The sequence below is a fragment of the Trichoderma gamsii genome, assembly GCF_001481775.2.
Source record: "Trichoderma gamsii strain T6085 chromosome Unknown Scaffold_36.2, whole genome shotgun sequence".
NCBI classification, from domain to species: Eukaryota; Fungi; Ascomycota; class Sordariomycetes; order Hypocreales; family Hypocreaceae; genus Trichoderma; species Trichoderma gamsii.
Window position 1 is genome coordinate 170,362 of NW_020171373.1, and position 19,379 is coordinate 189,740.

At 45.9% G+C, this 19,379-nt stretch overlaps 6 protein-coding genes across 6 annotated transcripts; 3 read left to right on the forward strand and 3 right to left on the reverse strand.

Moving 5' to 3' along the window:
* Positions 1-2,146: 2,146 nt before the first annotated feature.
* On the forward strand, positions 2,147-4,793 carry TGAM01_v208517 (beta-glucosidase; the record flags this gene model as incomplete). The annotated part of the gene is made up of 6 exons (XM_024550352.1): positions 2,147-2,240; positions 2,339-2,650; positions 2,717-2,874; positions 2,936-3,330; positions 3,395-3,800; positions 3,867-4,793. 6 exons carry the CDS (start codon positions 2,147-2,149, stop codon positions 4,791-4,793), a joined length of 2,292 nt encoding a protein of 763 aa, XP_024404907.1.
* Positions 4,794-8,035: 3,242 nt separating this feature from the next.
* Positions 8,036-8,340, reverse strand: TGAM01_v208518 (hypothetical protein; the record flags this gene model as incomplete). Its single annotated transcript, XM_024550353.1, has 2 exons — positions 8,036-8,121; positions 8,175-8,340. Coding segments are annotated over 2 exons (252 nt in total), but the record flags the coding sequence as incomplete, so codon positions are not given.
* A 1,584-nt stretch (positions 8,341-9,924) lies between these two features.
* TGAM01_v208519 (Pro-kumamolisin) lies at positions 9,925-12,024 on the forward strand (the record flags this gene model as incomplete). Its single annotated transcript, XM_018806667.1, has 3 exons — positions 9,925-10,121; positions 10,173-10,781; positions 10,836-12,024. 3 exons carry the CDS (start codon positions 9,925-9,927, stop codon positions 12,022-12,024), a joined length of 1,995 nt encoding a protein of 664 aa, XP_018660137.1.
* A 388-nt stretch (positions 12,025-12,412) lies between these two features.
* On the reverse strand, positions 12,413-13,814 carry TGAM01_v208520 (beta-lactamase family protein; the record flags this gene model as incomplete). The annotated part of the gene is made up of 3 exons (XM_018806668.1): positions 12,413-12,840; positions 12,910-13,207; positions 13,287-13,814. 3 exons carry the CDS (start codon positions 13,812-13,814, stop codon positions 12,413-12,415), a joined length of 1,254 nt encoding a protein of 417 aa, XP_018660138.1.
* A 571-nt stretch (positions 13,815-14,385) lies between these two features.
* On the forward strand, positions 14,386-16,344 carry TGAM01_v208521 (hypothetical protein; the record flags this gene model as incomplete). Its single annotated transcript, XM_018806669.1, has 5 exons — positions 14,386-14,521; positions 14,588-14,961; positions 15,027-15,749; positions 15,811-15,826; positions 15,896-16,344. 5 exons carry the CDS (start codon positions 14,386-14,388, stop codon positions 16,342-16,344), a joined length of 1,698 nt encoding a protein of 565 aa, XP_018660139.1.
* A 360-nt stretch (positions 16,345-16,704) lies between these two features.
* Positions 16,705-18,257, reverse strand: TGAM01_v208522 (oxalate decarboxylase; the record flags this gene model as incomplete). Its single annotated transcript, XM_018806670.1, has 2 exons — positions 16,705-18,124; positions 18,184-18,257. 2 exons carry the CDS (start codon positions 18,255-18,257, stop codon positions 16,705-16,707), a joined length of 1,494 nt encoding a protein of 497 aa, XP_018660140.1.
* Between the last annotated feature and the right edge of the window lie 1,122 nt (positions 18,258-19,379).

The window sequence follows — 19,379 nt, forward strand, 5'->3', positions numbered from 1 at the left end:
ACACTTGATGTAGCCCTATGTCTTGTACTGACGATGACTTCATGGGACAGCGAACAGAATCGGCGTCTGGTCACCACCGTCGCCAGCCCGCTCACCGAAGCTCCCGCGGTTCGGGACTAGCAGATCTCCCATATGTAAGCTGTGTTCGGGAGCATTTGAGGCTTTGTGCTCAAAGCTAACAATTCTCAATCTCTTAGACGATACTGAGATATCATCTGCTGTTCGACTCATCACCTCTCGAGGGGATCTGCGACAGGATGTATGCGGCCTTCTGCGCCGTATGTCGCTCACAGACGATGGAGTTTCATCTCTTGCTGTTCGCTATGCCATGAACGCCATTTCGTATCTCTATCTTAAACAGTCAGATGAAGCAACGCGGCACCAAATGCATGCTGTTGCGGCGTTGCAAGGCGCCATTGATCGGATTGGAGATCCCCGGTGCAGAGCTCAAGCTATTGCTGCAAGCTTGCTGCTGAGTCTGTACGAGGTCTGTAGTTGCTTGGCTGCCCTTATATACTATAATCATCGCACGTGCTGGACAACATACTCATCTATTCCTAGGTACTCTGTCCAAGTGGCAAGACGACCGTCTGGTCCGTACATTTTGATGGCTGCATGACCATTGTCAAGTCAAGCTATCAAGGCCACCAAGAGATTGAAGGGGAACACGCTGTTCTCTTGGACTGGGTATTCTACCACAGCGTGCTCTACAAGTTCAGTCTGCAACATTGGCAACATCGCACGCCGCAAATGGCAGCGATTGCACAGCGAGACATGCTTATCGCTAATATTGTTTCTTACGATCATTTTGGCACGGTATAGGCCCCTTCATCCGCGGCGGCAATGGACATAGCTAACGAAAGAGTTGCAGATTCACAGCACCCTGGGCTGCTCGCTCGAGCTTCTGGAGTTCCTTAGCCAGGCGATTGACCTCACAAATAGTCGAGACGATCCGGCAGTTCCATCGAAACGCCGCTTACATGCAGTCTACGACCTCGAAAGCAAGATCAGAGACATTAATCAACATCCGTGCATTGGGATCGACAGAGAAGATTACCACGTCAGGGGAAGCAGGAAGCGCTACATCACCATCGCTCGCATGTACCAACTTGCGGTCCTCATTTACCTCGATCGAGTGGTTCGCGGGTCGATTGCCGACTCCAGGCTGTCACGTACCAGTGCCGAAGAAGCGTTTGTTCTGTTGCGCGATCTCGGATTGTGTGAAAGACCGTTTATAATGGTCATGTTAGCTCTGCAAGCAGAGGTCGATAGCGACCGTCTACTGGTTCTTTCTGCGCTGGAAAACGCAATCAAAGAGAGACCACTAAGTAATCTGGCTTCCACGGAGCATATCATACGAAGTATCTGGGCTCAACAAGACCTCCAAGGCAATGAGCAAACGGATGCATCAGCCATGCTAAACACCATCATCAGCTCTTATGATATACCTCCATCTTTCACTTGAGACGGGCCCGATGATGCTGGCTCTATGAGAATGGCAGTACTCTGCGTTCCAAGGCTCGAAATATCCATCGGTGCGCGCCAAGTATTACCAGGTACCCAATCCTAAGAAGCGTATCGAAACTCTCTCTATATTACGGGCCAATGCTGGTCAAGTAATTGGAAGACGCCAGAGTCCGTGCTAGCAAACGACTCAACAACTGGCGGCTGTCACGCACGAAAAAAAAGGCACTAATACTCCATACTTTGCGTAAACTTACGCCATTAGTTCCAGGAAGAGCTCGTCGGGGGCTCTCCCCGATTTCTGCTGGATGATGTCAAACTCAATGCGTTTGTACGAAGCTTAACATTTACCCTTGACGTGGCCTCCATAGCGGAACGGCTTCGGCGTCAGCTGTCGCACGAGACACAACAGGGATGAGTGGGGAGGTTTCTTATGGCTTTGGTGCCTGGTCCCCGCACCGGATATCGTTCCTATTTGTCGGGGAATGGCGGGTTTGCAGCGGTGAACGGAGCCTAGCCCCCAACTTGAATCCAACGCGATGCTCAAACTTGAGCTTGGGCGACATCATATGTTTGCAACTAGGTATTAAAGCTGAGAGATGCCCAGACAAGGCTATACTTTGTGCTTTTATCGCGACAAATTTTGCAGCGACATTGAAGTAATAGTTGACATCTTAATACTATGAGGCTGCATACGCTGTCCAGCCATGCGAGCTTGTTCCTCGCCGTAGCGGCTTTGCCCCCAAACTCGGATCCATCTCAGATTTCTCTAAGAAGTGTGTTTTCCATTGCGCTCTCCATTTCTTTTGCTTTCCTTTTTCTATTTTGACTCTATTTGAAGTCAATGTAGAAAAGAGCCGCTAATAATTCTTAGCACACAGTAATGGCAATGGGCAATGGGCGCACGCGTATCGCCGAGCGGAGAAGCTGGTGCAGCAAATGACTTTGGAGGAAAAGGCCAACATCACGCGCGGATTCCAAAGTGATAATATCTGCGCTGGTAATACCGGTTCTGTTCCTCGTTTGGGATGGCCCGGAATGTGTGTTCACGATGCTGGAAACGGAGTTCGTGCAACCGACTTGGTCAACTCTTATCCATCTGGAATCCACGTCGGTGCAAGCTGGGACCGAAGCCTGACATATGAAAGAGGATTCTACATGGGCAATGAATTCAAGGCCAAAGGAGGTGAGACGTTCTTGATAGGTCACTAAACAGAGCGAGAAGCCGTGTACTAAGCAGCAGTCTCATCAGTCAACGTACCGCTTGGTCCAAATGCTGGGCCTTTAGGGCGGACCCCTCTGGGTGGCCGGAACTGGGAAGGATTTTCTGTTGACCCATATCTTTCTGGTCAGTTAAATGCTGAAACAATTATCGGTATGCAAGAAGCAGGCGTGATTGCCAATATCAAGGTAAGACTGATCATATGGAAGGCTATATCACTTATACAAAACACTAACCACTCCGGTATAGCATTTCATTGCCAATGAGCAAGAGACGCTAAGGCGTCCGTACTATGGCATTGAAGCTGTGTCTGCAAATATTGATGATAAGACTTTGCACGAATATTATCTTTGGCCATTCATGGATAGCGTGCATGCCGGCGTGGGATCTGTCATGTGCTCTTACAACAGGATCAACAACACATATGGATGCAAAAACGATAAGCTGATGAACGGTATCCTTAAAACAGAGCTGAGTTTCAAGGGATTTGTCATGCTAGACTGGAATGCGCAGCACGATATCGATAGTGCAGAAGCAGGATTGGACATGGTGATGCCTCTTGCTGGCGCGTGGGGCAAGAATTTGACAGACGCAGTTGCGAATGGGACGGTCAGTGAAGCTCGAGTAACCGACATGGCAACACGGTAAGGAACCCTTCTACTGGTATCCTCTCGACGTATTTTTCTGTACTAACTATACCGACTGAAGCATTGTTGCCGCGTGGTATTTAGTTGGCCAAGACGGCGACAAGTTTCCAACTCCAGGTGTCGGCTTGAAGCAGCTCACGCAGCCTCATGAGCAGATTGATGCACGGGATCCTGCATCCAAGCCCGTAATTCTAGAGGGTGCCATAGCGGGACATGTCTTGGTCAAGAATCTGAACGAGACGCTGCCATTTAAGCAAAGACTTACCATGATATCTGTGTTTGGCTATGATGCCACGGTTCCACGGACGAAGAATACTGATCTCTTGTTTCAGCTTGGATATACTTCGTCTCCAGAAATGGGCCAAGCTGTGTTGGGCGACGAAGCTCATTTTGACCAGGCCGCGAGGGGAGGTACCATTGTTACTGGTGGTCGAGCCGGCGCAAATTCTCCACCTTACATTGACGATGTATGTGGATCACTTTCTTCCTTCTTCAAAGGCATTGAATACCTTTCAACTAACGTTTATATAAAGCCTCTCAGTGCTATTCAACGCCGAGCCCGCGAGAATGGCACTTGGGTAAACTGGGATCTGGACTCTTCCAATCCCGACGTCAATGCTGCTTCCGATGCCTGCCTAGTATTCATCAATGCCATCGCCACCGAGGGCTGGGATCGCGAGGGCTTACATGATGATTTCAGCGATGATCTTGTCAAGAACGTGGCCTCCAAATGTTCCAATACCATTGTCGTGATCCACGCCGCGGGTATCCGCCTGGTTGACCAATGGATCGAGCATCCCAACGTTACTGCTACCATCATCGCCCACTTGCCTGGCCAGGATAGTGGTGAGGCTCTTGTGAAGCTACTTTATGGAGAAGCCAATTTCTCAGGCAAGCTGCCGTACACAATCGCGAAAAACGAGAGCGATTACTCAATTTATGCGCCGTGTAAGCGTACTTCAATAAATGACACCGACCCACAGTGTGATTTTACAGAAGGAGTATACCTGGATTATCGCGCATTCGATGCGAAGAATATTGCTCCGCGGTTTGAGTTTGGATACGGCCTTAGTTATACGTCTTTCCGATATTCTTCCCTGTCTATCAAGCCTTCAGTACATCTTTTCAAGTCAAAATGCAATGACAATAAGCTTTGGCAACCTGTGGCCAAAGTCTCTGCAACCATCACCAACAGTGGCCCTGTTTCTGGACAGGAAGTCGCACAGCTCTATGTGGCGATCCCAAATAGCCCCCCAAAGCAGCTACGTGGTTTCTATAAAGCGCAGCTATCTCCTCAGAAGGCAGAAACAGTTCATTTTGAGCTTACGAGAAGAGATCTCAGTGTTTGGGATGTGACTTCACAGGCGTGGGTTATCCAGGAGGGAGAGTACGATATATTTGTTGGAGCGAGTAGCCGAGATGTTCGCTTGCAGGGGACATTGAGAGTCGCCGATAATTAATTGGCTGATTAGAGATAGAAGTACACTACTGTATGAGATGCCCCCAAAATGATTTACACACTATAACGCAACTGAAAAACATCAAGATATAGCACGTCCATTATGGGGAGGAGCAGCTCTTATTATATGAGCTGTTGCTTCAGCTGCTATGATCTTTCTATTTTTAGAAATATATTGTTTAATAAACACCTTGCTCGTATCCGATATTATCATCTTTGACGTTCTTTCTTCAGTACAGTAGGAGCCGTAATTAGTGTCCGCTTGTTTCAATGTAAAGTTTCTCTCGGCACGGACCACTTTTGAGAAACTGTGGCTAGTACAGTGCGAGCTTCATCTCGTTGTCATGTATCGTTTCCGGGCTGTCAAAATATTTCGGTTCGTTTTTTGATGAAATGCCATTTCCGGCGCTAAGATGTAAATACATTTTCATCAAGTTTATAATAATAATAACAATAAATGCTATAGCAAAATTTGCCGACGGCTTTAAACTTGACAATACCTGTGTATCGCGGTTTAAAGCTTCTCAAGCTATCGCTAAAGCTTCTGTCTAATTTATTCACTATTTCCTGTCTGCATCATGTAGGCTGCTCAATAGCCATGTCGTATAGTAAAGCTAACCAGAGCCTCAGCAAGTGCGGGGTCATATATCTCTTTGTCCGTCAGAGAAGCTTATGTCAGACGAATGTTATACTCAGCCGTAGCACCTTCATTCCATGGCTAAAGATAAAATCCCTCTCTATTCAGCCTCCCTTTAGTGTATCTCTGTTTCACGTTGTTCTGTACGCCATAGAATAGTATCCTATGGACAAAGTATCAGTTAATTCCATGGCTAAGCTAAATCCCCAACACTATACCATCGCGTGGATTACGCCACTTAAGATTAAGGCCATTGTAGCCACACACATGCTTAACAATAAGTATCATGGGCGATTCTCTCTGCATTGTGGTAATAACTACGTTTTCGTCCCTGGTAATATCTTTGGGCATAACGTTATTATTACTATACTACTTACTGGCTAAGAATATGGCATTAGCTCTGCTGCTGCCCTTGCTAGCTAAGTGAAGAAATTCTTCCCTAATCTTTGGTTTGGTCTGCTTGTAGGTATCGCCGCTGGCCTCCTAATTCTCCATAGCCCTTCGCCTCGCGACATCCGACTTAGCGACATTTTAGTGGCTCTGCCTCCTAACAGTAACGGTACCGGGCTTATTGCCTATGATTTAGGCCGAGAGACCACAGAGGGATTCCAGCTTTTACATCGCGGCTATGCCATGCCCAGGACTAAAGCCATTGTTATGTCAGCTATAGGGACCATCAAGCGCGATGCCCCTAATGATATAGCCTTGTTTCTTCCATACTACAACAAGATAAAAGACTAGGAACACGCTAATGGAACATTTAACGACCCCGGCTAAGATGCTAATCGCTATTACGAGACGGATTAGACAGGAGTAATTAAGCTTGCACAGAGAGAATACCGTTTAGATAAGAAGCGGACATGAGTTTAGTATGGGCCAATTAGTTCTGGGGATAAGCTTATAAAGAATGCCACTAAGCGAAATAAGCTTAGAGATAAGTATAATCTTATTAGACTTGAGATGGAGGCAGCTGGCATGATAAGTTGTCTCCTAGTTAGTGTTATTTGCGGCGTGTCTGACTATGGAGATGAGTATAAAAATAAAGAATGGTAGCCATATGCCGCAGCTATGGCAGTAGCCTATGCTAAGGCAGTCTTAGCACAAATAGGACCTTAGAACTAACCTAATCAAGGGACTATGGAGCTTTGTCAGAGACAGGGTAAGTGTTTAACCTAGCCTAAACGTAGCTACGTTATTAAGTAAGAAATAGCAATAGCAACTCCTTCATTTCGGCATCCTGTAACAGGAAATTACCACCGTGTACTTATTATAATCCTCTATTAGGAGATCGACAGAGTAGATAGTCTGGTGGGTTTAAAAAGAGCGATTGCTCTTTCTAAGTTATATACTTATAATATTCATTAGGTTAAAAGACTTTTAGATGTTTTCACTAGATTTTATTATTATAAAGTCGAAAGTATTTGTCTTACGCCGAAATATAACCCTGTTGATCTTTACTTTCCCTGGCACAACCCTGAAAAAATCAGGGACTTAGATTTATAAATCTTATACTACATTAGCATAACCCGTCCTTGGCCGGCAGCGGCGTCGGGTTTCGTGGATAAGTTAGCTGTATCCTATTCGCCTCTGTATACTTAACTATCCCACTGCGTTGACGCTAAATTAAATTAATTGCAAGCATTTAACAGTTATAACAGCTTAGACCTACAGGGTTGGCTGTCTACCGCACTAGGTATCCCGAACCTTGTGTTAGATGTCTTGGTGATACTTGACTGCTATTGGGCAGGACTTGCTGAAGAAAACAGTAAAGACATCCAGCATTTATATAATAATAATTGGGCATGTTATGGAATTTTATTTATAGGCTATAATAATGAATTATATTCTCTTAGTCGGTTCTTAGAATATTTAATTGGCGTCCTATAGGATTTAACCCAATTAGTTAATAAACCTAATACCCTTGTTAATTGCAGTAAAATCCTCGCTAACGTTAGTAAAGCTATAGAACTATTAGAAGAGAATGCTTGTCCGGATTAGCGTGGGAATTCTCGGCCTAACTCTTTTATTCTAGCGCCTATTTAGGGCATGACATAAGTCAGATACTTTCAGAATACCTATTTCTCTTAAGCACTCTAAATAAATTGTTAGGCTTGAATAAAGATAAATTGATTATAATTCTTAAGTATTTAAAATTAGCCAGATATACATAAACGATCTTTAAAACTTTATTGAATTAAATAAATATAGAATTCTTGACTTGCTCTGCATAAGCTTATCGCTGTCCTAATGCTACTATAAAGTAAATCTTAGGGAGGCTACTCTCAGATGTCCGATATAGTATTAGCCTTAAGTTAGAAATTTTATACTTAAGTAGAATTATATTTCTTTACACAATTTTTGCTCCAATAGTGGAGCTAGACAATCTTAGGAGAAAGGTGCAGCTATAAGACACTGTGCCGCAACCACCACTACAAAGAAAAGCATTAATCTAGTACTATAGCTATAATAAAAATAAATATAGGTAATTTATTAGCTATTAAGATTATACTATAGTATTAATTTATTAGACGTTAGTAATATTAGATATAGTGAAAATAATAATATTAATAGAAGGAGTAGGGAGGTTAGTTGATAGCCCCAATGGCTTAAGTACCTAGGTGGTTTCTGACCTTATGCATACTGCGCCACAAATTGCGATGAAGGTATATAATGTGAAAAGGAAATCGATATGCTATTTAAATACGTTCTAGCTTAATAAGCTTTGTATAGAAGGCCTTGACTTACACTGTCGTTGGGTGGGTAGCGGCTTTGTCCGCCCGATACACTTCTTTATACTGGAAGTGACTTGATGTTGGCCAGTAATTGCCGTAACCGTGTACTTATAGGTCTGATTATCTTCCGCTTCTGGACCTTTGTCAACTAGTGAGGTAGAATTTAGTACTTCAAGTACCCATCATCAATATTAGAAAAGGGAAGCCAAATGTAGAGAGGAAGTGGGCTTTATATATAGCTGTATATAGTTAGCACTGTATCCATTAGGCCACGTTGCAGGACAGTAGATCGCGGAATTATTGATATTATTAGTGATGATAAGTTTAGCTCTGGCTTTGTTATGGCGTGTATTGGCTGCTTGCATTACCATTACTGCCTAAATGTGGCTAGAGTAGCAAGATACCCTTTTGCCTTAGAAGAAAGGTATCAACCATTGCTGCCTAACGGGGCGCTCAAATGTCCAGCTCTGGCATATATCGCAGTCTAGGAATAAGAAGTATATATCAGCTTGATATTTGTACTGTATTAGCCACATGGCTCCGCATGACGTGGTCCATGCGCAGAATGTCTTTCAACTGAAAAACGCGGACACTTATTTCGGCCGCTACTGGATCGCGACTCCTGAAGCTAAAGGCAAATGGCTGCTTTTTTACGCTATAATGTGCTGACGCCGAGATGGTCAGCACTTGGCCCTATGAGGGGATCAATAACCTGCTTTTAGTATTTACGACTATGACACCTTTATTGTCAAAGGTGAAATGGGCGTCTTCATAAGATTTGATGGGCCGTGATGAGGCTTATGCGACTAGTGCGAGAGGCACTGTTACAGTACTGCCCAAGGAATTCTTCACACTTTTCAGAACAATAGGCCGACAATAGTGGCGCATGTGGACAATGCACGCCCGCCCACTCTTTCGTGAATGTCATGGTAATATCTTTAGTACCAAAAATTACCAATGTGTATACTCGTATTTCATGATCAATAATAGATGAGGCAATAAATATCTGATAGATACATGTATATTGCTAAAGATTGCGCAACTCATGATTCAACTCTTACGGGTAACCATTTCGTGCTGTCTGTTATGTATGTACCAAGGATAAGACTATTAACGATTTAAAAGACTGTCTTACAATAAAGAGGTTTACCTTCTAGTGAAAACATGCCACGGAGTCATTGTACCCAATAAGGTTGCTAGATCAAACACAAACCTTGTAAAATTGACCGAACACTTCTTTCAGTAGAGCCAATGGTAGTCAAGTTGACCGCTCAACATCTGGGTTTCTATCTAAGTGCTCTGGAACGTTACCAGTAAACATTACCGCTCGTATACGGCCTAGATATTTATACTCTATTCAGGTTATGAGTTCCTGTTATCTTGTAATACTACGTAATCGCACTCTTTGCTTGATGCGGGAGCTCATTGCGCGGAGGACTAGATGATGGTACCAAAGGGGTAAACGATAACTGTCGGACGAAGAAGAGGCAATCGGCAGTCTTTGAGAACAGATATTGTTAAGAGATTATCCAGATTTTTAACAAAGGTCATCTATTGCTGGCCATGAGCTTCGGAGGAGATTCGAATGGTACATACATGCAGGCGAGTGCATACTAAATACCGGGGAGCTTTATTGTACGGTTCCGCAGAGGGCCATGCTAAAGCATTGACCGTGTTCCAATACTATATATCTGTTGCATCTTTTCCTTCTTTTCGCCGTTTTTTTCCTTCTGTACAAGTTACTTTCAAAATTGATCTAAAACATGCGTGTGGGACATACATCCCTGGCGCTTCTCTGCGTCGTAGCAGAGACGCTGGCTGCACATGTCATCCATGAGCGAGCCGTGTCAACAAATGACTGGGCCAAACGGGGCAACATCAACCCTGATGGTCTGTTGCCGGTCAGAATTGGGTTGACTCAGCAGAATCTAAGCCAAGGACACGACCTGCTCATGGAAAGGTACGGGAGACTCAACGCTAATTGCTCTCCATGTCACTGACCCTTTTCAAGATCTACCCCTGGCCACCCCAAGTATGGCCAGCATATGACACAAGATGAAGTTTTTAATCTATTCGCGCCACACGACGACAGTGTGAATGCAGTACACAGCTGGCTGGAGTCCGAGGGAATCCATCCGAATCGTGTGTCTCGATCCAACAATCTTCAATGGATACAATTTCACGCTACTGTAACGGAGCTTGAGAAACTCGTCAACGCAACTTATGACATCTATGAGCACCCAAGGACGGGTGTTCGTCATGTTGGTACAGATGAATATTCAATTCCAGCAGAGCTTAAACCCCACATCGACATGATCACACCTGCCATTAAAGGGCTGCAGATTTCCGGACACGTCAAAGATCAACAAGCGTCTGGAGACACCCAAACTCAAAATGTTCGCCGACAGTCACAGCATAATATAATTCCTGCATCCCCACTCAGTGGCACAGATGTCACAAACGACTGCAATGATTTCGTCACGCCCCGCTGCATTAGCAATATGTATCGCATCCCGCTTAACGAAGGAAACTCAAGCATCAACGGCAATGAACTGGGTATTTATCAGGAGCAGCCGTACAATCAAAGTGCATTGACCTGGTACTTTAAGAAGTTCGCGACGTAAGCTATATCGGGGTTTTCAATCACGAACAAAGTCACTAACATCCGCTGCAGGTACATGCCCGGTCACCAGACTCCTATTTTCAGCTCAATTGATGGCGCTCCCAGGTTCAGCGATGATAAGACATCTGGAACAACAGGAGATGGCCAAGCCATGCTGGACATAGAGGTCGCTTATCCAATCGTTTGGCCTCAGCGTGTCCGTGTCTTTGGCGTTGACGACGCCTACTATCAACATTCAACGCCAATAGGACTGTTCAACACCTTCCTCGACGCTATTGACGGTAGCTATTGCAATTATACGGCATTCAATATCACAGGAGATAGCCCCGAAAACGATCCGAAATACCCAGATTCCAACGGCTACACAGGTGAGAGAATGTGCGGCACCTTTACACCAACGAATGTCATTTCTATTTCTTATAGCCCGGAAGAGCGGGTGCAAAGTGTAAACTATGATCGACGCCAGTGCAATGAGTGGATGAAGCTCAACCTGATGGGCGTCACGGTAGTCGGCTCAACGGGAGATTACGGTGTTGCGGGCAACAACAACGAATGCATTAGCACCTGGGAGGCAGAAAACATCTTCAACCCGCTGTCTCTGACAAACTGCCCATATGTTCTCGCCGTGGGCTCGACACAATTAGCACCAGGTGATCATGATGGCAGCGAGGGTTATGAGATCGCCCTTCAAACCGCCCCTTACTACTCCGGTGGCGGCTTCTCAAATATATACAGTGCTCCTGTATGGCAGAAGAGCGCTATATATGCCTATTTTAATGACAATAATGACGGTGTACCGGGTGAACCGATATACCTCTATTATAACATCTCACAGGGCGATAGGATCGGCTTAGATGGCGGTCTCTTTAACATTGATGGCCGCGGATTTCCAGATATATCGGCAAATGGAGCCAACTTTGTCACTGTTGACGAAGATGACGTTCATACCACCAGTGCCAAATCAGGATCTGCTCCGCTCATCGGTGCCATCATCACTCGCATCAACGAAGAACGCTTGAAAGCGAACATGTCGACAGTCGGGTTTATCAACCCAGCGATCTATGCCAATACTAGCATTTTCAATGATATCACACAAGGCAACTCAACCGGCTGTCAGACGCCTGGCTTCGCAGCCTCCAAAGGCTGGGATCCAGTAACGGGCTTGGGAACTCCAGACTATCCCAGCATGTTGGATTACTTCTTGTCCATTGGTAAACCGTTCAACATGGAGACGAAGTAAGCTGAGAGGCAGCTCGGTTAAGATATGTTGGAAGCCTGTAGCAAGGGTCTTAAAACTATCAATCTTTTCTTCTTTACAATTCATCCAGTTCATAAAGCTATCAGCTATGAAATGATGATGTGACGCTATACTTACAACCGTTCTTTGTTCTTAGACAGGTTGAAGTCCCTAGCTTTATACACATACACCACGCCGCATTCCCTTGCTGAAATCTGAACTTCGAATAAACTTTATGTGATCTGGTTTATTTTCCAACCTAACCCTTGCGTTCATCCTCATTTATCCTTCAATCAGCTGAAAAGACACTTGTAGAAATATTGATGGAATCCCTTCACTCCGTAGCAGGTAATGGAAGCCTTTGAACAAGAACAGAAGAACTAAGATATCATTAATTTTTCCACTCAGAAAGCGCTTTGTAAACTTGAGTCTCCACTTCAACCCATAGGCTGATGACTCGGCTGTCTGCGAATGGGAGTATCTGAGTGCAGACCATTCCAGCAACTCCATTGTCTCGATCGCACCACCACCATAAACCCGATAGGCCAGCCCAGTGAACTGCATCGGTAGACCTACCAGTAACGCTTCCATTGGTCTTCAAAAATGTAAGTCCCCAGCCCTGTGGTGGGTTCTCAGGGACCGAATACAACTCGCTAATGGCGTTGGTCAATTCTGGTTTGGAGGCAGGAATTCCCTGGCGGCTAAAATTTGGATACTGTGGAATCTGGTTTCGGAACATTTCATCCACTGTCTCTTTACGCAGCAATTGGACACCCGTCCGTGGGCAGGTGCCGTTATTCAATAGAACTGCCAGTACCTCTAATTTTGCTGATTAGATGCTGTGATATGCCTTGACCATTAATCTTTAAAAGTAAGGATTTGGCTTACTGCAATATTCTTGGGGTGTTCCAAACAAGCCGGCACCACCACTGTTAAACACCCGGCATGTCTCAGCCACATTATCGGGATTGATAACCAATGGAATTCGAAAAAGGTGATCCCGTGGCCTTATAATGCCATCAGGAGCCCTCGTATGCATATATGCAAGTCTGTCTTTCATATCCTTGCTAGGAAACATGGTCATGTCTTTGATGCCTAGAGGTTCGAAGATATGCTTTTGGAAATATGCATTGAGAACTAGTCCGCTTATCCGTTCAACAGCTATTCCAGCCCAATCCACCCCCGTCTAATGAAACCCGCGTTAGCAACTGTAAAGATTGGTGAAGATGCAGAATCTTGTGGATTTTTCAAATTGAAACACTCACGCCGTACTCCCATCCCTCGCCAGGTTGGAATAACAGAGGCTGTGAAATGACATCTTCAATTCGTCCAGAGAATTCATTTGCGCCAGCGGGGAAAGACCAATCCCTCAGCCGCTCGTTCAAAAAGGTGTAACCAAACCCAGAAGTATGGGTCAACAGCATCCGAAGAGTAATCTTCTTGTTTTTTGTCTCACAGGTTCCATCTTCCCGCAGCACTTGTACTTCTTTGAGTTCGGGGAGAATATTTTCAAGAGCGTCTCCGTCATCCAGCTGCAGGGCACCTTTTTCAACAAGCTGCATGCAAGCAAGGCCGGTGAGCATTTTGGTACACGATGCAATCCAGAAAAGGGTATCTAGAGTCATTGGGTCTTTCGATACCAAGCCGCGCTTGCCAGCCGAGTGTGCGAATAGTTCTTTTCCATCTTTGTTAATAACCACAATTGTAACACCTGGAATACCTTTTTGGGGATCAAAACAAGCTCTGTCAACGGTGTCTCGAAGATGGGAGAGAGTTTCAGCGCTGAGAGACATCTTTAGCAATTGGAGGAAAAAAAGCAAGAAAGGGCAAACACTAGGAAGCTGCCCGAATGTTTCAGTGTCATATGTTCGCCTTTTATCTTTCGGTCCCACATCCGGCTATGTTTGCTTCAATCTTAAGAAATAAGGATAACTACTGAGCTTTTCAAGCTGTTCCACAAGTGGATAATTTGCTCGTCCAGACGTGGCTTGTGTGTGAAGTTGCATCCATTTCTCAATACGGCTTTGCATGCATACATCCCCCTCTTCTATCCGTCTCTACCCGTTGGAGTGTCGCAGCATGTAACATACTTTACAAGATGTTGATTCACAACTGCGGGGATGCTTCAACTCTATGATGCAAAAATTTCGACACAACCAATGGGTTAGCTATTTGCCTTATCGAATGTCGTACCGATGCGGTGGCGGTGGATACATACTACCATGTACGTTGACGCAATACTGGTATCAATATAAAAGAGGAAGAGCTTTTCATCTTTAAAAGGTAGATTTTACTTCAATCTCTATTCAAGACTAAATTAACACACCTTCTACACATCCCTACACACTCTTATACCGGATAAAGATGGGTGACAATATTCCTTCAGGACCCAAAAAGCTAAACACTGGGCTTACGGAATATTCTATCTCAAGTGATTATACAACTGGCCCTTATACACACACTCTTGAGATAGATGCCCTTGTGGTTGGGGCAGGTTTCGGTACGCAGAGGTATCAGCTTCCTGTGATATCTTCCCTGGTGCTAATTACTTCGTGTTCATTTTTAGCCGGTATCTTTATGCTCAAGACTCTTCGGGACCTTGGGCTGAAGACTTATATTTTTGAAGCCGGTAATGATATTGGCGGCACTTGGCGCTGGAACTGCTACCCAGGTGCCGGAGTCGACTCCGAGGTGCCGGAGTACGAGTTTTCCTGGCCTGAAGTATGGAAGTCGTGGAATTGGTCAAGCAACTATCCCAACTACGAGGAGCTACGAGCATACTTTGATCACGTTGACAAAGTAATTGGTGTCAAGAAAGACTGCGCATTCAATACCGTTGTAGTTGGAGCCCATTTCGACTTGGATGCAGGAAAATGGATCATACGTACCGAAGACGGCCGAACTACAAAGGCCAAGTATCTCATCCTTGGAACTGGGTTTGTAAGCGTTTTCCCTTGCCATGTTTATTCACATGTTTTAAAGCTAATGGACGGTAACTTCTACAGTCGGCCAAAAGATATATCCCCGACTGGCCTGGAATTGACAAGTTCAAAGGCACCATTCATCATTCATCTTTTTGGCCGGAAGAAAAGATAAGTGTAAAGGGCAAGAAATGCGCAGTGATAGGCACAGGGGCATCCGGAGTGCAATTAGTACAAGCCTGGGGCCCCGAAGCTGGAGAACTCAAAGTCTTCCAACGCACTCCCAATTTGACAATCCCATTGCTCAAGCGAGACCTAACCAGCGAAGAGCAAGAGAGGACTAAGAGATATTATCCAGAGCTGTTTAGGTATCGTGAAACAAGCTTCGCTGGCTTCACGTACGACTGGGCTGAGAAGAACACGTTCGATGATACTGCCGAAGACCGAGAAGCATTTTATGAAGAAATGTGGAATCGTGGTGGATTCCGATTTTGGCTTGCGGTATACAAAGACAACCTCTTCAATGCAGAGGCAAACAAAGAATCCTACGATTTCTGGGCTAAGAAAATCCGAGATCGTATGGAAGATCCGAAAAAACGGGATATCCTGGCTCCTCTTACCATGCCTCATTTTTTCGGTATTAAACGACCTTGTCTCGAGTATAACTATTATGAGCAGTTTAATAGGCCAAATGTCGATGTTGTAGACATCAAAAACAACGCCATCAAAGAATTTGATGAGACAGGCATCATTCTCGAAGATGGAACGCATCATGAACTTGACGTGATTGCGGTAGCAACAGGCTTTGTAAGTAATGACAATCATCTAAATTTCGCCAAGCGACACGTTGCTAACGGTCTTCATATAGGACACTGTAACTGGAGGTACAATACCCAGAGAGAATATCCTAGCTTGGAGCTGTCTTTAATCTCAATCCCGCTAACTTTTCATAGCAATGACACAACTAGGACTTGAAAGTCTGTCCAAGACTAAACTTGAGGAAGAATGGATCTCTGGCGCCGAGACGTACCTAGGTCTCACCGTTAGCGGATACCCCAACATGTTCTTTCTATACGGTGCTCAAGCTCCAACCCTTTTCAGCAACGGCCCGACCACCATAGAGGTGCAAGGCCGCTGGATCGCCGATTGCATTCATAAAATGCAGCTTAAAGATATTAAATACATCAATGCAAAGCATGCGGCATCTGTGGCATGGAAGAAGAACATCGTCGATCTCACAAACGAGATGTTGGTTCCGACCGTGAAGTCAACTTATATGGGTGGAAGCGATCCTAAAAAGATCTTTGAACCGGTTTGTTATCCCAGTGGGATTCCTAAGTATGCAAAGGATATTCGCAAGGCGCTTGATGATATGTCGGGTTTTGAGGTGGTATATAACTGAAGGCATGGACGCATATAGATGACGGAGCAATACTCGTGATCTGCAAACGGTTACTGAATGTATCATATGTTACAAATCGGCTGCCATATAAATTATGATGAAATAAAACAGTTACTTCTCCGCGATAAAAGGGAGTTTTTGACTTGTGACTAACGTCTCATATTGTGTGTTGAATGTTATCATTTATTGTATATACATGAAAAACGTCTAAAGCGACTACTTTGTAAAAAGAAAAAGAAGTGGCGAATAATAAAACACTGACTCGCATGAACATCAAATCATCATCTTTTAACACATCTCTTCGCACTTACTCCGCCTCAACATCCTAAATCTTTACCACTCTTACTCCTTCATAGCAGCTTAGTATGCCTTGCCACTTTCAACAATCTCGGTAAGATTGGTGTTTCCAGTCTTAAGGAGTGTCTTCTCCTTAGGCAGAGCCTCAATGACGTCGCTAGAAATGTTCAAGTGGTCAATGATGGTCTGTTCAGGAGTCAGAGCAAGCCACTGAGCAACGGAAATATCAGAAAACTTGGAGGCCTGGAGCACTTCCAAGAAGACCAGATCCTCAGTGCCAGTATTCTCGACGTAGTGCGCGTTCGCAACAGGGATGTATCCGACATCGCCAGCAGTGAAATCGAAAGTGTTGGCGGAGCTAGGGGCAGCGTAAAGAGTAGCGCGGCCAGAGCCCTGGATAAAGTAGTCCCACTCATCGGAAGTAGGGTGCCAGTGAATCTCTCGCATGGCGCCGGGCTGGATAGTAACAAGAGCAGCAGAGAACTTGGCAGCGATGGGGAAAGTAGTAGGGTCCAGGATCTTGACTGAGCCTCCGGGAACCTCGTAAGCCTTCTGCTTAGACCAGTGGAAAGTGTAGCCGGCGGGGCCACTAAGGAATCCACCAGGAGCGGTCGTGTTCTGCTTGCTGATATCCTTTGGCTGAGGGGTACCATTGAAAATGTAGAGCTGGTTTTGGGGTAGGTTCTTGAAAGCATCGACAGGGGCGCGGAAGTTCTTGGACAAGACAGAGCGAGGAGTACGAGCAAACATCTCAGAGATAAGGAAAGTTCCGTTCTCGTCAAAGTCACCCTGGTCAAAGACAAGCAAGAACTCAGCACCGTTCTCGAATGCCTGGATAGAGTGAGGAACACCGGCGGGGAAGAACCAGACATCTCCCTCGCAAAGGTCGTCAGTAAAGGTCTGAGATTCGTCGTTGACAGCTGCAACGCGGACACAGCCCTTCAAAATCAGGGACCACTCGCCAGCAGTGTGCCAGTGAAGCTCACGGTAAGCGTGAGGCTCGAGCTTCATGTCGACACCAGCCATGTCCTTGGCGTTGGGGAGCACGGCAGTGTTTTGCTGGCGGGCCCAACCGGCTCTGCCCGAGGCTCCAGGGCGGTTGTGAGACAAACCAAGAGGCCAGACAGCATTGGGAACGGCTCCGGAGTCTGTGCCAGGGGCCGCAAACAGATCAGGGTTCAGCTTCTCGTACTCAAAAGTGCGAGGGCCAGCATCTGTGCCACCAAAGGCACCGCGGATGGGCTGCGGCTCATCGACGCCCTCAAAGTCGAGATAGACACCAAGGCTGGAATCCGCATCCTGGCCGGGAACCTCCTTGAAATTCTTAACCTCAGCGCTTCCCTTGCTAGTGTCGGGGATGTTGGCACTGCTGCCGCCTTGGAGGCCGGTGCTTCCATAAAGACTACCAACGGGAGCAGTAACAGTGGGAACAGGGGGAGTGACACCAGCAACAGCTCCAGTGTTCTCTCCATAAGATTGGATCCTGCAGCGCGGTCTGTTAGTTGCGAACTTGAAGAGTGTTAGAGGGAGAGTTTGCCATACTGAGGAGCCGGAGCTGCAATGGCCATCATTGCGGGCACAAGGCCGGCAATGGCAGAAGAAAGCTTGGCGTGCATATTGAAGAGTTTGTAGGTCTCTGAGTTACTCCCAACTAGTCGTGTCTCTCTGTCGCGTCTGCCAGATGCTGGTGATGCAAAGTGAGTGAAGAGCTGGATTTCGAGGGCAGCGCCTGATGGCTTTATATCAAATGCTGCCAGGGAAATATCTCCAGTTTTGGATCCGAGACTCGAAGTCGGTGATGTCCTCCATGGAAGACGTCCGCATGGTTGTCACTTTCCGATGACTCGCCGAGCGATGCCGATCGAGACACGATGCTCCCTAGTAACAAGGCTAAGACAACGCAATCAAGATTCCGTCGCACGGTATAGACTCATACCGCCTTCACTTTGTCCAAGGTAGCCGGTAATCCACTTCTAGACACCGCTGGAGAACTCCCTATACGATGCATGCCCTGCACGTGTAACAAGGAAGCTTCGGCCCAAATGCATCTGTACTTTGTAGCACAGTCCCAATTTCCCCTCATATATTCAACCTAGGCAAACAACGATGTCCCCTAACAACCGGCTTGAGCGAGAGAGAGTTTTCCATTGGCTAAAGCACAGTTGGAGTATCCCCAAAGCCATCTATGTTGGCGCGCATCATGTTCTCCATACGATGAATGATCGAAAGATTTTCTTCTATTCTTAGAACGCCCCTTAGAACGCCCTTTTAGTTGCCGGAGCACGATGTCTCGAAATGGAAAGATCGAAAGGCTAGGTTGGCCTGCTTGGAGCCGAGATATCCGTGATTTTGCTTGAAGCAAAACCCATGATGTCGCATCGTGACGTTTATTCACGTAGAAGCTTGTGGAGCGCCGTGTGGTGAATCCTGGGAAATGGCATTGCAAGCTCGTTCCGATTATCCGTTCCATGGGCCATGGATCTTTTATACTCAACAGCAGAGAACTCCATAAATGTCAGACACTAGATGCTGTATAGCCTCTTCGCCGAGCCGCCCGGGCATCGCACCATGAGGCGTGCTTGCTGTGATCAAGGCAAAATGTAACCTCCCCGGCTCCTCTATTGGTCTGCAAGCGGGCCGTCCCTGTGATGATGTGCGGGGGCTAGGGCAGCCACTTTTTGCCTCCGAGGCGCTAAACTTCATGGGCTTGCTCGTCACTCAGTGTCGTGCAGCAATTG